General features: G+C 50.4%; 1 protein-coding gene across 1 annotated transcript in view; it reads left to right on the forward strand.

Annotated features, from left to right (window-relative positions):
• The window catches only part of LOC149431510 (NACHT, LRR and PYD domains-containing protein 3-like), a gene marked incomplete at its 3' end in the record, with an annotated part of 204,385 nt that overhangs the window by 11,980 nt on the left and 167,955 nt on the right, over nt 1-24,450 (forward strand). Inside the window, exon 2 of the mRNA XM_089665527.1 lies at nt 22,116-22,240. Coding sequence (XP_089521653.1) covers nt 22,174-22,240 — 67 coding nt within the window. The remainder of the gene's footprint in view (nt 1-22,115; nt 22,241-24,450) is intronic.

Genomic DNA, 24,450 nt, shown 5'->3' on the forward strand with positions numbered 1-24,450 from the left:
TTATTATTGGATGCTTTGGGATGTGTAATGTAATTTTCTTGTACCTCTGACTGTTATACTAATTTTGTAGCTATAATAGAGTATTTTAAATATACATTACCGCTTTAAATGTGCCAGGTTTTGGAGCAGATTACTGAACTAGAATCTGTACCGAAAGCAGTAAGGTATTTCAGTAAATTAGCGACCGCATTTTTTATCTATGCACAGTATTATATTCAGAACGGATATTACTGTCATATCCGTTTAATGGGTTATTATAATTATAATTTTAATTTAAAGTTTGACCTATGACTATTCTCAGATAGAATACTAGGTGGTGCCTCTACATCTTATTAGTCACATAAGAGATGTATGGAGTACAAGAGTTTTTGTTGTAATGATTTTTTTGCTTTTTGGCAGGTTTTGCTAGGACACTGGAATGGGTCCTCATATTTTGGGTGTCACCCCCAGTAAGATCGGCGACCGTACGGCCGTGTTTGAGGGTTTAAAGTTCTCTGGCAACTCTGGGGTTAGGACACTGGAGCTTCTAACCAAGAAAATGGCGCCGGCACATGTGCAGTGGGACATACGGTGGCCATTTTTAGCAACCCGGAAATCACCGGCAAAATGGCACCCGCACATGCTCAATATGCTGGTCTACGGAAAAATGGCGCCGGCTGGATTATGCATTTTTCTATCCTATATATAGTGCTAATATGGCGTCCGGCGTGCATGGCATCACTCCTACTGCAGATGTGTGTTTACATGGAGATCATATCCCCCCCTTATGTATTATACATGGAGATCATATCCTCCCTTATGTATTATACATGGTGATCATATCCCCCCTTATGTATTATACATGGAGATCATACCCCCCTTATGTATTATACATGGAGATCATACCCCCCTTATGTATTATACATGGAGATCATATCCCCCCTTATGTATTATACATGGAGATCATATCCCCCCTTATATATTATACATGGAGATCATATCCCCCCCTTATGTATTATACATGGAGATCATATCCCCCCCTTATGTATTATACATGGAGATCATATCCTCCCTTATGTATTATACATGGTGATCATATCCCCCCTTATGTATTATACATGGAGATCATATCCCCCCTTATGTATTATACCTGGAGATCATATCCCCCCTTATGTATTATACCTGGAGATCATATCCCCCCTTATGTATTATACATGGTGATCATATCCCCCCTTATGTATTATACATGGAGATCATATCCCCCTTATATATTATACATGGTGATCATATCCCCCCTTATGTATTATACATGGAGATCATATCCCCCCTTATGTATTATACATGGAGATCATATCCCCCTTATGTATTATACATGGAAATCATATCCCCCCTTATGTATTATACATGGAGATCATATCCCCCCCTTATGTATTATACATGGAGATCATATCCCCCCTTATGTATTATACATGGTGATCATATCCCCCTTTATGTATGTATACATGGTGATCATTGTCACGATCGCGGCGTCAGTTCCTTTTAGTGCATTGGTCGCTTTTCGGATTGCGCTCACTAACTTATATATTTTTTGATGTATAATACATAAGGGGGGATATGATCACCATTAGAGATGAGCGAATCGAAGTAGGCGAAGTGGAATTCGTTTCGAATAATAGAAAACTAGCATACTTCGGATGCGCGAATCGAAATTTTTCCTAAAATGGCGGCGACATGTGCGGCGAAGGAGCGGGGATGTCTGGGAAGGCGCGCAGACAAGGCGCGCTGACCCATAATGCATTCATTAATGACATGTGATCGCATTAGCCAATCAGCAGCCAGCCAGCCAGCACTGTGTAATGGTCGAGCAATAAATGGCGGCCATTTTAGAATTCTCCATTTGCCTCCAGTCATTCAAGAGAAGGAGATCTCTCTGTATTAGGGACAGAGTTAGGGCCACAGAAACGTTACTTAGGGACACAGAAACGTTACTTAGGGCCACAGAAACGTTACTTAGGGACACAGAAACGTTACTTAGGGCCACAGAACCGTTACTTAGGGCCACAGAAACGTTACTTAGGGCCACAGAAACGTTACTTAGGGCCACAGAAACGTTACTTAGGGCCACAGAAACATTACTTAGGGCCACAAAATCGTTACTTAGGGCCACAGAAACATTACTTAGGGCCACAGAAACGTTACTTAGGGCCACAGAAACGTTACTCAGGGACAGACACAGAATTGTTACTCAGGGACAGACACAGAATTGTTACTGAGGGACAGACAGAATTGTTACTGAGGGACACAGAACTGTTACTCAGGGACACAGAACTGTTACTCAGGGACACAGAACTGTTACTCAGGGACACAGAACTGTTACTCAGGGACAGACACAGAATTGTTACTGAGGGACACAGAATTGTTACTGAGGGACACAGAATTGTTACTGAGGGACCCAGAATTGTTACTCAGGGACAGACACAGAATTGTTACTGAGGGACACAGAACTGTTACTCAGGGAAACAGAACTGTTACTCAGGGACACAGAACTGTTACTCAGGGACAGACACAGAATTGTTACTGAGGGACACAGAATTGTTACTGAGGGACACAGAATTGTTACTGAGGGACAGACACAGAATTGTTACTCAGGGACAGACACAGAATTGTTACTGAGGGACACAGAATTGTTACTGAGGGACACAGAATTGTTACTCAGGGACACAGAACTGTTACTCAGGGACAGACACAGAATTGTTACTGAGGGACACAGAATTGTTACTGAGGGACACAGAATTGTTACTCAGGGACAGACACAGAATTGTTACTGAGGGACACAGAACTGTTACTCAGGGACACAGAACTGTTACTCAGGGACACAGAATTGTTACTCAGGGACAGACACAGAATTGTTACTGAGGGACACAGAATTGTTACTCAGGGACAGACACAGAATTGTTACTCAGGGACACAGAATTGTTACTGAGGGACACAGAATTGTTACTGAGGGACACAGAATTGTTACTGAGGGACACAGAATTGTTACTGAGGGACACAGAACTGTTACTCAGGGACACAGAACTGTTACTCAGGGACAGACACAGAATTGTTACTGAGGGACACAGAATTGTTACTGAGGGACACAGAATTGTTACTGAGGGACACAGAATTGTTACTGAGGGACAGACACAGAATTGTTACTGAGGGACACAGAACTGTTACTCAGGGACACAGAATTGTTACTCAGGGACACAGAATTGTTACTGAGGGACACAGAATTGTTACTCAGGGACACAGAATTGTTACTCAGGGACAGACACAGAATTGTTACTGAGGGACACAGAATTGTTACTCAGGGACACAGAATTGTTACTCAGGGACACAGAATTGTTACTCGGGGACAGACACAGAATTGTTACTGAGGGACACAGAATTGTTACTGAGGGACACAGAATTGTTACTGAGGGACACAGAATTGTTACTCAGGGACACAGAATTGTTACTCAGGGACAGACACAGAATTGTTACTGAGGGACACAGAATTGTTACTGAGGGACACAGAATTGTTACTCAGGGACAGACACAGAATTGTTACTGAGGGACACAGAATTGTTACTCAGGGACACAGAATTGTTACTGAGGGACACAGAATTGTTACTGAGGGACAGACACAGAATTGTTACTCAGGGACAGACACAGAATTGTTACTGAGGGACACAGAATTGTTACTGAGGGACACAGAATTGTTACTGAGGGACACAGAATTGTTACTGAGGGACACAGAACTGTTACTGAGGGACACAGAACTGTTACTGAGGGACACAGAACTGTTACTCAGGGACAGACACAGAATTGTTACTGAGGGACACAGAATTGTTACTGAGGGACACAGAATTGTTACTGAGGGACAGACACAGAATTGTTACTCAGGGACACAGAATTGTTACTCGGGGACACAGAATTACTGAGGGACACAGAATTGTTACTGAGGGACACAGAATTGTTACTGAGGGACACAGAATTGTTACTCAGGGACACAGAATTGTTACTGAGGGACACAGAATTGTTACTCCGGGACAGACACAGAATTGTTACTCAGGGACACAGAACTGTTACTCAGGGACACAGAACTGTTACTCAGGGACACAGAACTGTTACTCAGGGACAGACATAGAATTGTTACTGAGGGACACAGAATTGTTACTGAGGGACACAGAATTGTTACTCAGGGACAGACACAGAATTGTTACTCAGGGGCAGACACAGAATTGTTACTGAGGGACACAGAATTGTTACTGAGGGACAGACACAGAATTGTTACTCAGGGACAGACACAGAATTGTTACTCAGGGACACAGAATTGTTACTCAGGGACACAGAACTGTTACTCAGGGACACAGAATTGTTACTCAGGGACAGACACAGAATTGTTACTGAGGGACACAGAATTGTTACTGAGGGACACAGAATTGTTACTGAGGGACACAGAATTGTTACTCAGGGACAGACACAGAATTGTTACTCAGGGGCAGACACAGAATTGTTACTGAGGGACACAGAATTGTTACTGAGGGACACAGAATTGTTACTCAGGGACACAGAACTGTTACTCAGGGACACAGAACTGTTACTCAGGGACACAGAACTGTTACTCAGGGACAGACACAGAATTGTTACTGAGGGACACAGAATTGTTACTGAGGGACACAGAATTGTTACTCAGGGACAGACACAGAATTGTTACTGAGGGACACAGAACTGTTACTCAGGGACACAGAACTGTTACTCAGGGACACAGAACTTTTACTCAGGGACACAGAACTGTTACTCAGGGACAGACACAGAATTGTTACTGAGGGACACAGAATTGTTACTGAGGGACACAGAATTGTTACTCAGGGACAGACACAGAATTGTTACTGAGGGACACAGAACTGTTACTCAGGGACACAGAACTGTTACTCAGGGACACAGAACTGTTACTCAGGGACAGACACAGAATTGTTACTGAGGGACACAGCATTGTTACTGAGGGACACAGCATTGTTACTCAGGGACACAGAATTGTTACTCAGGGACAGACACAGAATTGTTACTGAGGGACACAGAATTGTTACTGAGGGACACAGAATTGTTACTCAGGGACACAGAATTGTTACTCAGGGACACAGAATTGTTACTGAGGGACACAGAATTGTTACTGAGGGACACAGAATTGTTACTGAGGGACACAGAATTGTTACTGAGGGACACAGAATTGTTACTGAGGGACACAGAATTGTTACTCAGGGACAGACACAGAATTGTTACTCAGGGACAGACACAAAATTGTTACTGAGGGACACAGAATTGTTACTGAGGGACACAGAATTGTTACTGAGGGACACAGAAGTGTTACTGAGGGACACAGAATTGTTACTCAGGGACACAGAATTGTTACTCAGGGACAGACACAGAATTGTTACTCAGGGACACATAATCGTTGAATTAAAGAGTATGTCAGACAACATGCAGAGGAGTGGCAGAGGAGGCAATGTTTTAGGAGCGAACAGACGTGGCAGCAGAGGAAGGGTTCGAGGCAGCACTAGTCGCAGCCAGAGGCCAGTGCTCCCGGTGTCATCCAGCGGTCGTGTCTCCACCGACAACCCTGCCGTCATCGATTGGTTGGCTCGGTCGTCTTCCTCTTCCCAGGTCACCTCTGACACCTACAGCCAACGGTTGGTGTGTACGTCAGACACAACCGTTAGTTGGCATGGCCCGGGAGCAAGCCCACTGAAATCACGTGTCCTCTACCTGCCCCTGTCCTTTGCTGTTCCCTCACCAAGCGAAGTATCGCATGCTGTGGGCTCAGCCCCACTGTACAGTGAGGAAGAGCTAACAGAGGGCGGTCAGGAACGGGGGGAGACATCCGCCTCTTCAGCAGCCAGGCGAAGAAGTACTGGCGAGGAGAGTGGCTCGGTAGCCGGTCTAGAGACAGGTCTGTCTCCTGACCCAGACGCAGCCGAGGGGGCTAGTAGTGAGGCAGAGACCCTACTTGATGATGAGGAGGTTGATCGCACTTGGCAGCCTCGTCGTCATCAGGCAATTTCTTCCGCATCATCAGGAGAAGAGGGTGCCAGCTTGGCAGCGAGCAAAACAGTCAGTGGGTTGCCCAGGAGGCAGCAGGGTCGCAGCAGTGTCAGTGGAGGCAAACGGCCACGGAGTAGAGCACCAGCTCCACTGCAGCCTACCACAACGGCCAGTAGTGGTGCCGGTGTGCACGGAGGAAGTAGCAGTCAGCCAGTGAGGAGTAGCGGGGGCAAAGTTTCCTACTCGGCGGTGTGGCAATTTTTCGTCAAGCCGCCCGAGGAAGTAAACGTAGCCGTATGTCGACTATGTGGCCAGAAAGTCAAGCGTGGCCAGGGGGCCCATGTTGGGACTACAGCGTTGCATCAGCATATGCAGCGTCGCCATTTGGTGGCCTGGGAAAACCGTGATAAAGATACGGCGGTTCTGCCTGCCCCAGCCCCCGCTCCATCACCCGCTCCGTTACTTGCTCCGTCACCCGACGTCAATCGCCCTCTATCAGCCAGTCAAGGCTCCAACACCTCTGCTGAGGGGAGTTGTTCCGCTCGTTCAGATGCTCCTTCTCCTGCTACTCCTCTTCACGGATTCCGTCAGCAGTCTTTTTTGGAATCCGTTTCCAAGAGACAACAGTTTGCGAGCACGCACCCGACGGTGCAAAAGCTGAACGTCCTCCTGTCCAAGTTGCTGGTGCTGCAGTCCCTCCCTTTCCAAGTGGTGGACTCAGCACCTTTCCGAGAAATGATGGCTTGTGCCGCGCCGCGGTGGAGAGTGCCAAGCCGGCATTTCTTCGCCAAAAAGGCAGTGCCAGCCCTGCATTCACATGTAGAAGAGATGGTGGGCCAGTCTTTGAGCATGTCGGTCTCTGCCAAAGTGCACGGCAGCGCCGACGTGTGGAGCTGTAACTACGGTCAGGGACAGTACATGTCATTTACGGCACACTGGGTGAACGTGGTGCCGGCACAGCCGCACCAGCAACTTGGACAGGTCACGACGCTTTTGCCTCCACGTTTGCACGTCCTTGGTCCAGCAAAGATGTCCGCCTCTACCACCTCTTCTTCCGCCGTGTCCTCAGCCGCCACCCCCGTGCCAAGTCCCATTACCCGACCGGCATTTCACATGTGCAGGGCGCAACGGTGTCACGCTGTGCTGCACCTGGTATGCCTTGGCGAACGTAGTCACACAGGGGAGGAACTTCTGAGTGTAATGAACAGAGAAATCGACAGATGGCTGTCTCCGCGCAAACTGAAAATCGGAACCATGTTGACCGACAACGGAAAGAACATGGTGTCTGCTCTGCGTCAAGGAAGGTTGTGCCATGCGCCATGCATGGCTCACGTGTTCAATCTGGTTGTCAAGCGGTTCCTAAAATCCACCATCCCACTGCAAGACATCCTTAAAATGTCACGTAAACTTTGCATGCATTTCAGCCATTCCTACACCGCAAAGCACACCCTCCTTCAGCTGCAGCGGCAGAACGGAATTCCACAGCATCGCCTGATCTGTGACGTTGCAACAAGGTGGAATTCAACCCTACACATGTTAGACCGCCTTTACGAACAGCGAAAGGCCATCACCGATTTCCTGATGTTACAAGCGGATAAAGGTACTCCCCTGTGTAACTTAGATGTCAGCCATTGGCAGCTCATGTGTGACACCTGCCGCTTGCTCAGGCCCTTTGAGGAGGCCACGCTATTCGTGAGTCGGCAGGACTATGGGATGAACGACGTCATTCCTCTGTTGCACGTCCTGGAACAAATGCTGTTAACAATGGCTGGTCAGGGTGCGGTAGACGTGGCGCACAGATCTCAACGCCACATGACCCCTGTGGGGGCAGGACAGGAAGAGGAGGAGGTAGAGGAGGACATTTGTGCTCAGGAATTATTGAGTGAAATGGGTGGTTTTTCCACTCAGCGGACAGGAGTGGAGGAGCAGGAGCATCTGGTAGAGGAGGAGGAGGAGGAGACAGAGGACCCAGACGCACCGTGGCAGTATGCTGTGGAGATGGAGGCAGGGAGTCCCTCGCATTCCTTGGCACAAATGGCCCATAGCATGCTCGGTTGCTTGCGTAGCGACAGCCGAATAATAACCATCAGACAGAGGGATGACTTTTGGCTGTCCACCTTGTTGGACCCTCGCTACCGTTCCGAAATGGTGGCCTTTTTCACACCTGCTGTGAGGGAGGCCAAAATTACGTAGTATAAAAACCACCTATGTAGTCAGTTGGTCTCTGCCTTTGTGCGCCAACGTCCATCCTCAGACACTGTGGGCCCTGTGCGCTCGCGTTCCGCTGCCATGGCAGCAGGGGAGGGGTGGGGTGGTAGGAGCAGTGGCAGCTCCACCAGCAGCGGCTGCCTCAGTCTGCAGTCGATGATGAGTAGCTTTCTTCACCAGCGCAGTGAGGAAACTACTAACCAGCCGCAGCAGCAGCAGCAGCATCAGGTGGACCTGGAGCAGGAGCTCAAACAACAGGCTTGGGCCTACTTGGACAGCACCCTGCCAACCGAGGTAGACAATCCCCTTGACTACTGGGCAACGAAACTTTACCTTTGGCCCCAACTAGCTGAATTTGCCCTTGAAAGGCTGTCATGCCCGGCCAGTAGCGTGGCATCGAAGCGCGTGTTTAGTGCGGCAGGAGGTATTGTAACTCCGCGGAGGACACGACTGTCCACCCAAACTGTGGAGAGACTCACGTTTGTGAAAATGAATCAGGCGTGGATTAGTCTGGATTTCAAACCACCAGTTCCTGACACAACTGACTAAATCCGCCATGAATCATGCCCCTGCCATGTGCCACTTTCAGGTCTCCTCACACTGCTGCTGCGTTTCATTTTGTCATAGGGTGCTGGCAGATTACGGGCCTCCCATTGCTGCTGCCAGGCCCCTAATCTGCCATGGGCCCCTGTACCGCCTCATGCTGCTGCCAGGTCCACAGTGTGTCATGCCATGTGCCACTTTCAGGTCTCCTCACACTGCTGGTGTGTTCCATTTTGTCATAGGGTGCTGGCAGATTACGGGCCTCCCATAGCTGCTGCCAGGCCCCTAATCTGCCATGGGCCCCTGTACCGCCTCCTCATGCTGCTGCCAGGTCAACAGTGTGTCATGCCATGTGCCACTTTCAGGTCTCCTCACACTGCTGGTGTGTTTCATTTTGTCATAGGTTGCTGGCAGATTACGGGCCTCCCATAGCTGCTGCCAGGCCCCTAATCTGCCATGGGCCCCTGTACCGCCTCATGCTGCTGCCAGGTCCACAGTGTGTCATGCCATGTGCCACTTTCAGGTCTCCTCACACTGCTGGTGTGTTCCATTTTGTCATAGGGTGCTGGCAGATTACGGGCCTCCCATAGCTGCTGCCAGGCCCCTAATCTGCCATGGGCCCCCGTACCGCCTCCTCATGCTGCTGCCAGGTCCACAGTGTGTCATGCCATGTGCCACTTTCAGGTCTCCTCACACTGCTGCTGTGTTCCATTTTGTCATAGAGTGCTGGCAGATTACGGGCCTCCCATAGCTGCTGCCAGGCCCCTAATCTGCCATGGGCCCCTGTACCGCCTCATGCTGCTGCCAGGTCCACAGTGTGTCATGCCATGTGCCACTTTCAGGTCTCCTCACACTGCTGCTGTGTTCCATTTTGTCATAGAGTGCTGGCAGATTACGGGCCTCCCATTGCTGCTGCCAGGCCCCTAATCTGCCATGGGTCCCTGTACCGCCTCATGCTGCTGCCAGGTCCACAGTGTGTCATGCCATGTGCCACTTTCAGGTCTCCTCACACTCCTGCTGGGTTCCATTTTGTCATAGGATGCTGGCAGATTACGGGCGTCTCCCATAGCTGCTGCCAGGCCCCTAATCTGCCATGGGCCCCTGTACCGCCTCCTCACGCTGCTGCAAGGTCCACAGTGTCTCATGGGTCCCTGTACGGCCTCCCATTGCTGCTGTCTCCAACGCCACACTCTGCCATGTGCCACTTTCAGGTCTCCTCACACTCCTGCTGGGTTCCATTTTGTCATAGGTTGCTGGCAGATTACGGGTGTCTCCCATAGCTGCTGCCAGGCCCCTAATCTGCCATGGGCCCCTGTACCGCCTCCTCACGCTGCTGCCAGGTCCACAGTGTGTCATGGGTCCCTGTACCGCCTCCCATTGCTGCTGTCTCCATCGCCACACTCTGCCATGTGCCACTTTCAGGTCTCCTCACACTCCTGCTGGGTTCCATTTTGTCATAGGATGCTGGCAGATTACGGGCGTCTCCCATAGCTGCTGCCAGGCCCCTAATCTGCCATGGGCCCCTGTACCGCCTCCTCACGCTGCTGCAAGGTCCACAGTGTGTCATGGGTCCCTGTACCGCCTCCCATTGCTGCTGTCTCCAACGCCACACTCTGCCATGTGCCACTTTCAGGTCTCCTCACACTCCTGCTGGGTTCCATTTTGTCATAGGTTGCTGGCAGATTACAGGCCTCCCATGGCTGCTGCCAGGCCCCTAATCTGCCATGGGCCCCTGTACCGCCTCCTCACGCTGCTGCCAGGTCCACAGTGTGTCATGGGTCCCTGTACCGCCTCCCATTGCTGCTGTCTCCATCGCCACACTCTGCCATGTGCCACTTTCAGGTCTCCTCACACTCCTGCTGGGTTCCATTTTGTCATAGGTTGCTGGCAGATTACGGGCGTCTCCCATAGCTGCTTCCAGGCCCCTAATCTGCCATAGGCCCCCGTACCACCTCCTCACGCTGTTGCCAGGTCCACAGTGTGTCATGGGTCCCTGTACCGCCTCCCATTGCTGCTGTCTCCATCGCCACACTCTGCCATGTGCCACTTTCAGGTCTCCTCACACTCCTGCTGGGTTCCATTTTGTCATAGGTTGCTGGCAGATTACGGGCGTCTCCCATAGCTGCTGCCAGGCCCCTAATCTGCCATGGGCCCCTGTACCGCCTCCTCATGCTGCTGCCAGGTCCACAGTGTGTCATGGGTCCCTGTACCGCCTCCCATAGCTGCTGCCAGGCCCCTAATCTGCCATGGGCCCCCGTACCGCCTCCTCACGCTGCTGCCAGGTCCACAGTGTGTCATGGGTCCCTGTACCGCCTCCCATTGCTGCTGTCTCCATCGCCACACTCTGCCATGTGCCACTTTCAGGTCTCCTCACACTCCTGCTGGGTTCCATTTTGTCATAGGTTGCTGGCAGATTACGGGCGTCTCCCATAGCTGCTGCCAGGCCCTTAATCTGCCATGGGCCCCTGTACCGCCTCCTCACGCTGCTGCCAGGTCCACAGTGTGTCATGGGTCCCTGTACCGCCTCCCATTGCTGCTGTCTCCCATCGCCACACTCTGCCATGTGCCACTTTCAGGTCTCCTCACACTCCTGCTGTGTTCCATTTTGTCATAGGTTGCTGGAAGATTACGGGCGTCTCCCATAGCTGCTACCAGGCCCCTAATCTGCCATGGGCCCCCGTACCGCCTCCTCACGCTGCTGCCAGGTCCACAGTGTGTCATGGGTCCTGTACCGCCTCCCATTGCTGCTGTCTCCATCGCCACACTCTGCCATGTGCCACTTTCAGGTCTCCTCACACTCCTGCTGTGTTCCATTTTGTCATAGGTTGCTGGAAGATTACGGGCGTCTCCCATAGCTGCTACCAGGCCCCTAATCTGCCATGGGCCCCCGTACCGCCTCCTCACGCTGCTGCCAGGTCCACAGTGTGTCATGGGTCCCTGTACCGCCTCCCATTGCTGCTGTCTCCATCGCCACACTCTGCCATGTGCCACTTTCAGGTCTCCTCACACTCCTGCTGGGTTCCATTTTGTCATAGGATGCTGGCAGATTACGGGCCTCACATTGCTGCGGCCAGGCCCCTAATCTGCCATGGGCCCCTGTACCGCCTCCTCATGCTGCTGCCAGGTCTACAGTGTGTCATGGGTCCCTGTACCGCCTCCCATTGCTGCTGTCTCCATCGCCACACTCTGCCATGTGCCACTTTCAGGTCTCCTCACACTCCTGCTGGGTTTCATTTTGTCATAGGATGCTGGCAGATTACAGGCCTCCCATAGCTGCTGCCAGGCCCCTAATCTGCCATGGGCCCCCGTACCGCCTCCTCACGCTGCTGCCAGGTCCACAGTGTGTCATGGGTCCCTGTACCGCCTCCCATTGCTGCTGTCTCCATCGCCACACTCTGCCATGTGCCACTTTCAGGTCTCCTCACACTCCTGCTGGGTTCCATTTTGTCATAGGATGCTGGCAGATTACAGGCCTCCCATAGCTGCTGCCAGGCCCCTAATCTGCCATGGGCCCCCGTACCGCATCCTCACACTGCTGCCAGGTCCACAGTGTGTCATGGGTCCCTGTACGGCCTCCCATTGCTGCTGTCTCCATCGCCACACTCTGCCATGTGCCACTTTCAGGTCTCCTCACACTCCTGCTGGGTTCCATTTTGTCATAGGTTGCTGGCAGATTACGGGCGTCTCCCATAGCTGCTGCCAGGCCCCTAATCTGCCATGGGCCCCCGTACCGCCTCCTCACGCTGCTGCCAGGTCCACAGTGTGTCATGGGTCCCTGTACCGCCTCCCATTGCTGCTGTCTCCATCGCCACACTCTGCCATGTGCCACTTTCAGGTCTCCTCACACTCCTGCTGGGTTCCATTTTGTCATAGGATGCTGGCAGATTACAGGCCTCCCATAGCTGCTGCCAGGCCCCTAATCTGCCATGGGCCCCTGTACCGCCTCCTCACGCTGCTGCCAGGTCCACAGTGTGTCATGGGTCCCTGTACGGCCTGCCATTGCTGCTGTCTCCATCGCCACACTCTGCCATGTGCCACTTTCAGGTCTCCTCACACTCCTGCTGGGTTCCATTTTGTCATAGGTTGCTGGCAGATTACGGGTGTCTCCCATAGCTGCTGCCAGGCCCCTAATCTGCCATGGGCCCCTGTACCACCTCCTCACGCTGTTGCCAGGTCCACAGTGTGTCATGGGTCCCTGTACCGCCTCCCATTGCTGCTGTCTCCATCGCCACACTCTGCCATGTGCCACTTTCAGGTCTCCTCACACTCCTGCTGGGTTCCATTTTGTCATAGGTTGCTGGCAGATTACGGGCGTCTCCCATAGCTGCTGCCAGGCCCCTAATCTGCCATGGGCCCCTGTACCGCCTCCTCACGCTGCTGCCAGGTCCACAGTGTGTCATGGGTCCCTGTACCGCCTCCCATTGCTGCTGTCTCCATCGCCACACTCTGCCATGTGCCACTTTCAGGTCTCCTCACACTCCTGCTGGGTTCCATTTTGTCATAGGTTGCTGGCAGATTTCGGGCGTCTCCCATAGCTGCTGCCAGGCCCCTAATCTGCCATGGGCCCCTGTACCGCCTCCTCACGCTGCTGCCAGGTCCACAGTGTGTCATGGGTCCCTGTACCGCCTCCCATTGCTGCTGTCTCCATCGCCACACTCTGCCATGTGCCACTTTCAGGTCTCCTCACACTCCTGCTGGGTTCCATTTTGTCATAGGATGCTGGCAGATTACAGGCCTCCCATAGCTGCTGCCAGGCCCCTAATCTGCCATGGGCCCCCGTACCGCCTCCTCACGCTGCTGCCAGGTCCACAGTGTGTCATGGGTCCCTGTACGGCCTCCCATTGCTGCTGTCTCCATCGCCACACTCTGCCATGTGCCACTTTCAGGTCTCCTCACACTCCTGCTGGGTTCCATTTTGTCATAGGATGCTGGCAGATTACAGGCCTCCCATAGCTGCTGCCAGGCCCCTAATCTGCCATGGGCCCCCGTACCGCCTCCTCACGCTGCTGCCAGGTCCACAGTGTGTCATGGGTCCCTGTACGGCCTGCCATTGCTGCTGTCTCCATCGCCACACTCTGCCATGTGCCACTTTCAGGTCTCCTCACACTCCTGCTGGGTTCCATTTTGTCATAGGATGCTGGCAGATTACAGGCCTCCCATTGCTGCTGCCAGGCCCCTAATCTGCCATGGGCCCCCGTACCGCCTCCTCACGCTGCTGCCAGGTCCACAGTGTGTCATGGGTCCCTGTACGGCCTCCCATTTCTGCTGTCTCCATCGCCACACTCTGCCATGTGCCACTTTCAGGTCTTCTCACACTCCTGCTGGGTTCCATTTTGTCATAGGATGCTGGCAGATTACAGGCCTCCCATAGCTGCTTCCAGGCCCCTAATCTGCCATGGGCCCCCGTACTGCCTCCTCACGCTGCTGCCAGGTCCACAGTGTGTTATGGGTCCCTGTACGGCCTCCCATTGCTGCTGTCTCCATCGCCACACTCTGCCATGTGCCACTTTCAGGTCTCCTCACACTCCTGCTGGGTTCCATTTTGTCATAGGATGCTGGCAGATTACAGGCCTCCCATAGCTGCTGCCAGGCCCCTAATCTGCCATTGGCCCCCGTACCGCCTCCTCACGCTGCTGCCAGGTCCACAGTGTGTCATGGGTCCCTGTACCGCCTCCCATTGCTGCTGTCTCCATCGCCACACTCTGCCATGTGCCACTTTCAGGTCTCCTCACACTGCTGCTGGGTTCCATTTTGTCATAGGTTGCTGGCAGATTACGGGCGTCTCCCATAGCTGCTGCCAGGCCCCTAATCTGCCATGGGCCCCTGTACCACCTCCTCACGCTGCTGCCAGGTCCACAGTGTGTCATGGGTCCCTGTACCGCCTCCCATTGCTGCTGTCTCCATCGCCACACTCTGCCATGTGCCACTTTCAGGTCTCCTCACACTCCTGCTGGGTTCCATTTTGTCATAGGTTGCTGGCAGATTACGGGCGTCTCCCATAGCTGCTGCCAGGCCCCTAATCTGCCATGGGCCCCTGTACCGCCTCCTCACGCTGCTGCCAGGTCCACAGTGTGTCATGGGTCCCTGTACCGCCTCCCATTGCTGCTGTCTCCATCGCCACACTCTGCCATGTGCCACTTTCAGGTCTCCTCACACTCCTGCTGGGTTCCATTTTGTCATAGGATGCTGGCAGATTTCGGGCGTCTCCCATAGCTGCTGCCAGGCCCCTAATCTGCCATGGGCCCCTGTACCGCCTCCTCACGCTGCTGCCAGGTCCACAGTGTGTCATGGGTCCCTGTACCGCCTCCCATTGCTGCTGTCTCCATCGCCACACTCTGCCATGTGCCACTTTCAGGTCTCCTCACACTCCTGCTGGGTTCCATTTTGTCATAGGATGCTGGCAGATTACAGGCCTCCCATAGCTGCTGCCAGGCCCCTAATCTGCCATGGGCCCCCGTACCGCCTCCTCACGCTGCTGCCAGGTCCACAGTGTGTCATGGGTCCCTGTACGGCCTGCCATTGCTGCTGTCTCCATCGCCACACTCTGCCATGTGCCACTTTCAGGTCTCCTCACACTCCTGCTGGGTTCCATTTTGTCATAGGATGCTGGCAGATTACAGGCCTCCCATTGCTGCTGCCAGGCCCCTAATCTGCCATGGGCCCCCGTACCGCCTCCTCACGCTGCTGCCAGGTCCACAGTGTGTCATGGGTCCCTGTACGGCCTCCCATTGCTGCTGTCTCCATCGCCACACTCTGCCATGTGCCACTTTCAGGTCTTCTCACACTCCTGCTGGGTTCCATTTTGTCATAGGATGCTGGCAGATTACAGGCCTCCCATTGCTGCTTCCAGGCCCCTAATCTGCCATGGGCCCCCGTACTGCCTCCTCACGCTGCTGCCAGGTCCACAGTGTGTTATGGGTCCCTGTACGGCCTCCCATTGCTGCTGTCTCCATCGCCACACTCTGCCATGTGCCACTTTCAGGTCTCCTCACACTCCTGCTGGGTTCCATTTTGTCATAGGATGCTGGCAGATTACAGGCCTCCCATAGCTGCTGCCAGGCCCCTAATCTGCCATGGACCCCCATACCGCCTCCTCACGCTGCTGCCAGGTCCACAGTGTGTCATGGGTCCCTGTACCGCCTCCCATTGCTGCTGTCTCCATCGCCACACTCTGCCATGTGCCACTTTCAGGTCTCCTCACACTCCTGCTGGGTTCCATTTTGTCATAGGTTGCTGGCAGATTACGGGCGTCTCCCATAGCTGCTGCCAGGCCCCTAATCTGCCATGGGCCCCTGTACCACCTCCTCACGCTGCTGCCAGGTCCACAGTGTGTCATGGGTCCCTGTACCGCCTCCCATTGCTGCTGTCTCCATCGCCACACTCTGCCATGGTCCACTTTCAGGTCTCCTCACACTCCTGCTGGGTTCCATTTTTGTCATAGGTTGCTGGCAGATTACGGGCGTCTCCCATAGCTGCTGCCAGGCCCCTAATCTGCCATGGGCCCCTGTACCGCCTCCTCACGCTGCTGCCAGGTCCACAGTGTGTCATGGGTCCCTGTACCGCCTCCCATTGCTGCTGTCTCCATCGCCACACTCTGCCATGTGCCACTTTCAGGTCTCCTCACACTCCTGCTGGGTTCCATTTTGTCATAGGTTGCTGGCAGATTACGGGCCTCACATTGCTGCGGCCAGGCCCCTAATCTGCCATGGGCCCCTGTTCCGCCTCCTCATGCTGCTGCCAGGTCCACAGTGTGTCATGGGTCCCTGTACCGCCTCCCATTGCTGCTGTCTCCATCGCCACACTCTGCCATGTGCCACTTTCAGGTCTCCTCACACTCCTGCTGGGTTTCATTTTGTCATAGGATGCTGGCAGATTACAGGCCTCCCATAGCTGCTGCCAGGCCCCTAATCTGCCATGGGCCCCCGTACCGCCTCCTCACGCTGCTGCCAGGTCCACAGTGTGTCATGGGTCCTTGTACGGCCTCCCATTGCTGCTGTCTCCATCGCCACACTCTGCCATGGTCCACTTTCAGGTCTCCTCACACTCCTGCTGGGTTCCATTTTGTCATAGGATGCTGGCAGATTACAGGCCTCCCATAGCTGCTGCCAGGCCCCTAATCTGCCATGGGCCCCCGTACCGCCTCCTCACGCTGCTGCCAGGTCCACAGTGTGTCATGGGTCCCTGTACCGCCTCCCATTGCTGCTGTCTCCATCGCCACACTCTGCCATGTGCCACTTTCAGGTCTCCTCACACTCCTGCTGGGTTCCATTTTGTCATAGGATTCTGGCAGATTACAGGCCTCCCATAGCTGCTGCCAGGCCCCTAATCTGCCATGGGCCCCCGTACCGCCTCCTCACACTGCTGCCAGGTCCACAGTGTGTCATGGGTCCCTGTACGGCCTCCCATTGCTGCTGTCTCCATTGCCACAGTCTGCCATGTGCCACTTTCAGGTCTCCTCACACTGCTGCTGGGTTCCATTTTGTCATAGGGTGCTGGCAGATTACGGGCCTCCCATAGCTGCGGCCAGGCCCCTAATCTGCCATGGGCCCCTGTACCGACTCCTCATGCTGTGACGTTGCAACAAGGTGGAATTCAACCCTACATATGTTAGACCGCCTTTACGAACAGCGAAAGGCCATCACCGATTTCCTGATGTTACAAGCGGATAAAGGTACTCCCCTGTGTAACTTAGATGTCAGCCATTGGCAGCTCATGCGTGACACCTGCCACTTGCTCAGGCCCTTTGAGGAGGCCACGCTATTCGTGAGTCGGCAGGACTATGGGATGAACGACGTCATTCCTCTGTTGCACGTCCTGGAACAAATGCTGTTAACAATGGCTGGTCAGGGTGCGGTAGACGTGGCGCACAGATCTCAACGCCACATGACCCCTGTGGGGGCAGGACAGGAAGAAGAGGAGGAGGTAGAGGAGGACATTGGTGCTCAGGAATTATTGAGTGAAATGGGTGGTTTTTCCACTCAGCGGACAGGAGTGGAGGAGCAGGAGCATCTGGTAGAGGAGGAGGAGGAGGAGACAGAGGACCCAGACGCACCGTGGCAGTATGCTGTGGAGAGGAATGCAGGGAGTCCCTCGCATTCCTTGGCACAAATGGCCCATAGCATGCTCGGTTGCTTGCGTAGCGTCAGCCGAATAATAACCATCAGACAGAGGGATGACTTTTGGCTGTCCACCTTGTTGGACCCTCGCTACCATTCAAAAATGGTGGCCTTTTTCACACCTGCTGAGAGGGAGGCCAAAATAAAGTACTATAAAAACCACCTATGTAGTCAGTTGGTCTCTGCCTTTCTGCGCCAACGTCCATCCTCAGACACTGTGGGCCCTGTGCGCTCGCGTTCCGCTGCCATGGCAGCAGGGGAGGGGTGGGGTGGTAGGAGCAGTGGCAGCTCCACCAGCAGCGTGGGTCCCTGTACGGCCTCCCATTGCTGCTGTCTCCATCGCCACACTCTGCCATGTGCCACTTTCAGGTCTCCTCACACTGCTGGTGGGTTCCAGTTTGTCATGGGGTGCTGTATGGCCTCCCATTGCTGCTGCCTCCACCGCCACACTGTGGCTCCACACTCTGGTTTTGGCCCCGTGACTGCCCAAATGAGTGAAGTGTGCGGTGATTCTAAGATCGACGGCACTCATCTGCATGTCATACTGACTGACAGTATTATTTCTCTTCCCCAGCAGACTCCAAGGGCATTTAAATTAAAGGTACAGTGTTCTGCACTAATATAAAGGCTCTCTGAAGCCTAGAAACACCCTTTTATAAGTTAAATTCACAGCGAATATATTCGACTCGAATCAAATTTTTTCCACGAATTCGCCGAATCAGTCGAATCGAATTTTTGAATACTTCGCTCATCTCTAATCACCATGTATAATACATAAGGGGGGATATGATCTCCATGTATAATAAGGGGGGATATGATCTCCATGTATAATACATAAGGGGGATATGATCTCCATGTATAATACATAAGGGGGGATATGATCTCCATGTATAATACATAAGGGGGGATATGATCTCCATGTATAATACATAAGGGGGGATATGATCTCCATGTATAATACATAAGGGGGGATATGATCTCCATGTATAATACATAAGGGGGGATATGATCTCCATGTATAATACATAAGGGGGATATGATCTCCATGTATAATACATAAGGGGGGATATGATCTCCATGTATAATACATAAGGGGGGATATGATCTCCATGTATAATACATAAGGGGGGATATGATCTCCATGTATAATACATAAGGGGGGATATGATCTCCATGTGTAATACATAAGGGGGGGATATGATCTCCATGTATAATACATAAGGGGGATATGATCTCCATGTATAATACATAAGGGGGGATATGATCACCATGTATAATACATAAGGGGGGATATGATCTCCAGGTATAATACATAAGGGGGGATATGATCTCCATGTATAATACATAAGGGGGGATATGATCACCATGTATAATACATAAGGGGGGATATGATCTCCATGTATAATACATAAGTGGGGGGGATATGATCTCCATGTATAATACATAAGGGGGGATATGATCTCCATGTATAATACATAAGGGGGATATGATCACCATGTATAATACATAAGGGGGGATATGATCTCCATGTATAATACATAAGGGGGGATATGATCTCCATGTATAATACATAAGGGGGGATATGATCTCCATGTATAATACATAAGGGGGGATATGATCTCCATGTATAATACATAAGGGGGGATATGATCTCCATGTATAATACATAAGGGGGGATATGATCTCCATGTATAATACATAAGGGGGGATATGATCTCCATGTATAATACATAAGGGGGATATGATCTCCATGTATAATACATAAGGGGGGATATGATCTCCATGTATAATACATAAGGGGGGATATGATCTCCATGTATAATACATAAGGGGGGATATGATCTCCATGTATAATACATAAGGGGGGATATGATCTCCATGTGTAATACATAAGGGGGGGATATGATCTCCATGTATAATACATAAGGGGGATATGATCTCCATGTATAATACATAAGGGGGGATATGATCACCATGTATAATACATAAGGGGGGATATGATGTCCAGGTATAATACATAAGGGGGGATATGATCTCCATGTATAATACATAAGGGGGGATATGATCACCATGTATAATACATAAGGGGGGATATGATCTCCATGTATAATACATAAGTGGGGGGGATATGATCTCCATGTATAATACATAAGGGGGGATATGATCTCCATGTATAATACATAAGGGGGATATGATCACCATGTATAATACATAAGGGGGGATATGATCTCCATGTATAATACATAAGGGGGGATATGATCTCCATGTATAATACATAAGGGGGGATAGGATCTCCATGTATAATACATAAGGGGGGATAGGATCTCCATGTATAATACATAAGGGGGATATGATCACCATGTATAATACATAAGGGGGGATATGATCTCCATGTATAATACATAAGGGGGGATATGATCTCCATGTATAATACATAAGGGGGGATATGATCAACATGTATAATACATAAGGGGGGATATGGTCTCCATGTCTAATACATAAGGGGGGATATGATCAACATGTATAATACATAAGGGGGGATATGATCTCCATGTATAATACATAAGGGGGGGGATATGATCTCCATGTATAATACATAAGGGGGGGATATGATCTTCATGTATAATACATAAGGGGGATATGATCTCCATGTATAATACATAAGGGGGATATGATCTCCATGTATAATACATAAGGGGGGATATGATCAACATGTATGATTTCATCTTTTAAATTTTTTTACTGCACATGTTTAACCTCCTTGGCGGTATTCCCGAGTGTAGCTCGGGGTAACATTTCAGTACCAAAAGCGGTAACCCCGAGCTACACTCGGGAATACCATGCGGCGCTGCTCCGGCATGTGTTCTTCACTTACCTTACCCTGCGCTCATACGATGTGTCCCCTGCAGCGTCCCCGTCCATCTCCTCCGGCCGATGCCGGCATCCGGCTTCTGTGTCCTGTCCCTGTGATGTCGGGACGTACGGGCGCCGCCGCCGGCGGCGGCGGGAAATTTAAAAATTTTAAAAAATGTCATTTTTTTTTTTTTTTCATTTTACACAGTAAAACATTGCTGTTTCAACCTATTTCACATACATATTGTCCCGAGTGCTTTGTCCTGCGCCCTGCCTGCATTTTGTCTGTTCTTTCTGCCTGGAAACTGAGAAATGTCCATGGCGTCCAAAAAGTGTCCCTTTAGGTCAAAAGCGGTTTAGATCAGCTAGAGAACAGCGATAGTAAATCAGAACCACTTACAGAATTGAGTGATAATGATTCGTGGGGGAAATTCGTCATCAGAAACTGAAAACGATTTTGCGACTGAGCTCAGCAATGTGCGAACTTGGCGCTCTATTTCACATTTCAGTGTTTTTGGTTTGATTATATTATTGAATTAAATTTTTTATTATTTTTATATTATTTTTATGATTATTTATTAAATTATAATTTATGATTTTGTGTTTCAAATTTTATCATACCCGGGATGTTTACTAGACTCTTGTTCGGACAGATTTCAGTGAGTTTTTCCTAAAAATTACAGCCTACAATAAAAAAAATACATATTTCCATGCAAAAAAATGGTACCGCTTTCAGCACCAAAAATCTGAAATAATCATACCGCCAGGGAGGTTAATAGGAAAAAGTAAAAAATATAGAATTTTTTTTTAAAGGGGAAAAAAAGGACTTACATTTCATTTGTTTGCAGCGTTGCATGACCGTGCAATTGTTTTAAAGTAACGCAGCACTGTAAAAAAAATGGCCTGGTCAGGAAGGGGGGAAATCCTCAGGAGGGCAAGTGGTTACATTTTTCAATTAGTTTTTATTTATCTTTATTGCTATCATAGCACAGCAGGAGTGACACATCAGGAGTCTATTAGTACAGAGATGTGCGATTTGTTTTTAGTGTTTGAAGAGTCCAAAGCTTCATGTTTTGTTTCAATTATTACTTACAACATTGCTTGCATTTAAGATGTTCATTTAATGATGGACGAGTGTTAATAACTACAGAGTTCTAATATTTTCTGTCTATTATATCTGCCTGGAGTTCGGTAAAAGCTGTTTGTCTCCGGTTTTTAGTTTTGGATATATATCTATTAGAAAAAAAAAAAGTTCCATAGAAATTTTAATCTGACTCTCAGACATCTTACTTCCTCAGGGGGATCTGGACAACCTAGTAGCCATTAGTCACAATGTATCTCTGTGTCTAGGTGTTCTGTGGCATGACTGGAATTCCGCTGTAAAACAAACTAAGAGCAAGAAAAAAAGATGGCGAAGAGATGGATAAGGGCCTTCGAAAATTTGTTGGGACGCCAGAGAAGAGTCATCGTTCCCGGTAATCAAGAGATCAGTCACGGTTTGCCTTTTATATACATCAGCCTTGAAATAATATTCCGGTCTCAGGGAACCCCCACTATAAATGTCCATATCTAAAACTCATCTAAGGGTCAGGTGGACCTGAGGGAGCCCACCCCTCCTAAAAAAAATTCCCAGCTCTAACTTGCCAACCAGTCTGCAAATCCCAATCTAAAGAAGGACTGCGGTGAGCATTCTGACACTGGGGGGAACTTACTTGGTTTCATTGACATCCCCAGTGACACCAATACAGTGATCAGCGCTAATAAAAAGCACTGACACTGTACTAATGGCACTGGGCAGGAAGGGGTTAACATCTAGGGCTATCAAAGGGTTATCTGTGTGATGTTTTAAATACTGTGCTGTGTGTGTGCTTTACTGTAAGCACGCTGCTTTGTATGGCTGTGCTATGCAGAGCCATGCAAAGCAATGTGCAGGAGCTGACAGGGGAAAGAACTGTTTTGGGTACAAACAGTTCTCCCCCCCGTCGGAGATACTCGGCAATCACTGGGCGCCAACGAGTAATCACTGGGCGGGACCTGGTGATTGACAGCCGAGGCCGCAAATGTTGGCACGGATAGGTTGCCCATGGCGTTCGCATGCGCCCCCTACCCGGAAATGCAAATTCATGTATATATACGTGATTTTACGCACCCGTACCACCCTGTAGCAGAACTTCTGCTTTAGGGCAGACAGGAAGCGGTTAAGTAAAATTTAACATATACAGAAAATCCCGTATCCACCTTCATTCTCAGACTTCAAACTACCCCTACAATAACTCTCCCTACACCAACATAGTTCTCCTATCCAATCCCTTCACACTGTCCCTTTCACCACCACCTATGCTCACCCTGAAAAACAAAAACAGAACAAACGTCAGTTTCATAAAGACAATTTTGATCAAATATACACAAATATACACGTTTTATATACAACATTGTTTCCTTTCCTGCAATTTCCAGATGTTTCTTGCCTTAGTCTCACACAATTATTTTTTTCATAATCATGGTAAGCCTAACCGTAGATCAGTAAGGATTCATAGTTGGTTGGCTTGGGATGTACAAATATAAATCCCCAATCACAGGGCAATTCATGTAATGGTCCTTATAGTGATCCCCACCTCCTGTGCTCCTTATACAAATGTCATGACAAGGGTAGAATATACGACTTCCAACCTAACCCAGCCTGCTAGGCCCCACCCTCCACCGACCCAGATATACAAAATACACAAACCAAGTTTATGGAGTCAAAATGGCCATAGCAGCACAGGGGCGGACTGACAACTCATGGGGCCCCCGGGCAATAGTGGATCATGGGGCCCCTGTGTCCTTGCCCAAACTCAAAAAAGCCTATGAAAAAAGGTACTAGGGGCATCTCATGGGGCCCCCTACTGACCCCGGGCCCTCGGGCAGTGCCTGAGTTTCCAAATGGTCAGTCCGCCCCTGTACCAGCCTCTTATTAACCAATAAATTATTTCAACATAAATAACATAACATTCCAAATTATAAACAGAGGAAAAATGTGATGGTCATTTGAGGGCCATATATACTGAAAAAATGGTGTAGCGCTCAGTATCAGGTAAATGCACAATACAAATAACATATAAAAATCGGTGACACTATGTGCTCTAAAACAACTAAGGTCACGGCAGACCTAATAGGTGACTGACATATAGTGAACCCAGTCCCATTGAGTGATCAAATATACATATGACCCTTTGTCCCCACAACTGGGACTTCAACCTATAAAAGCGTGAATCCCTGTGGACGGATAGGTGCTCATCATATACAAAAAATGTAACACAAATGTATACCAAAGTCCAATAAATGTGAGCAAACGTGTAGACACAGCTGCAGTGCTTCAGTCTTCTAAATCATGCAAGGACAATCGTGACCCACCAGTAGGTGCTCTTCAAAAAATGGCTGCAGTGGCCTCTCACCTCCACTCGGCGACCCCTAGGGGCCACAGAGCCTTATGGATCTCTCCTTGATCCTTCTGATATAGGAACTCCTGGTAGTCTAGTATCTGGGCTGAAATGGATTTATTAACCAGCCAGTATCTTCACTAGGAAGCTCTCCAAGTCAGTAGGCAGGCAGGCACAAAGATATTCAGATAACATTCAATTCAGCAGGCCTCCTCTGCCGCCAGATGCAGTAATGTCACCTTGTGCAGCTGTGTCTACACGTTTGC

This window comes from Staurois parvus, unplaced genomic scaffold (genome assembly GCF_062004578.1).
Source record: "Staurois parvus isolate SC_StPar_1 unplaced genomic scaffold, SC_StPar_1.0 ptg002229l, whole genome shotgun sequence".
Lineage (NCBI taxonomy): Eukaryota > Metazoa > Chordata > Amphibia > Anura > Ranidae > Staurois > Staurois parvus.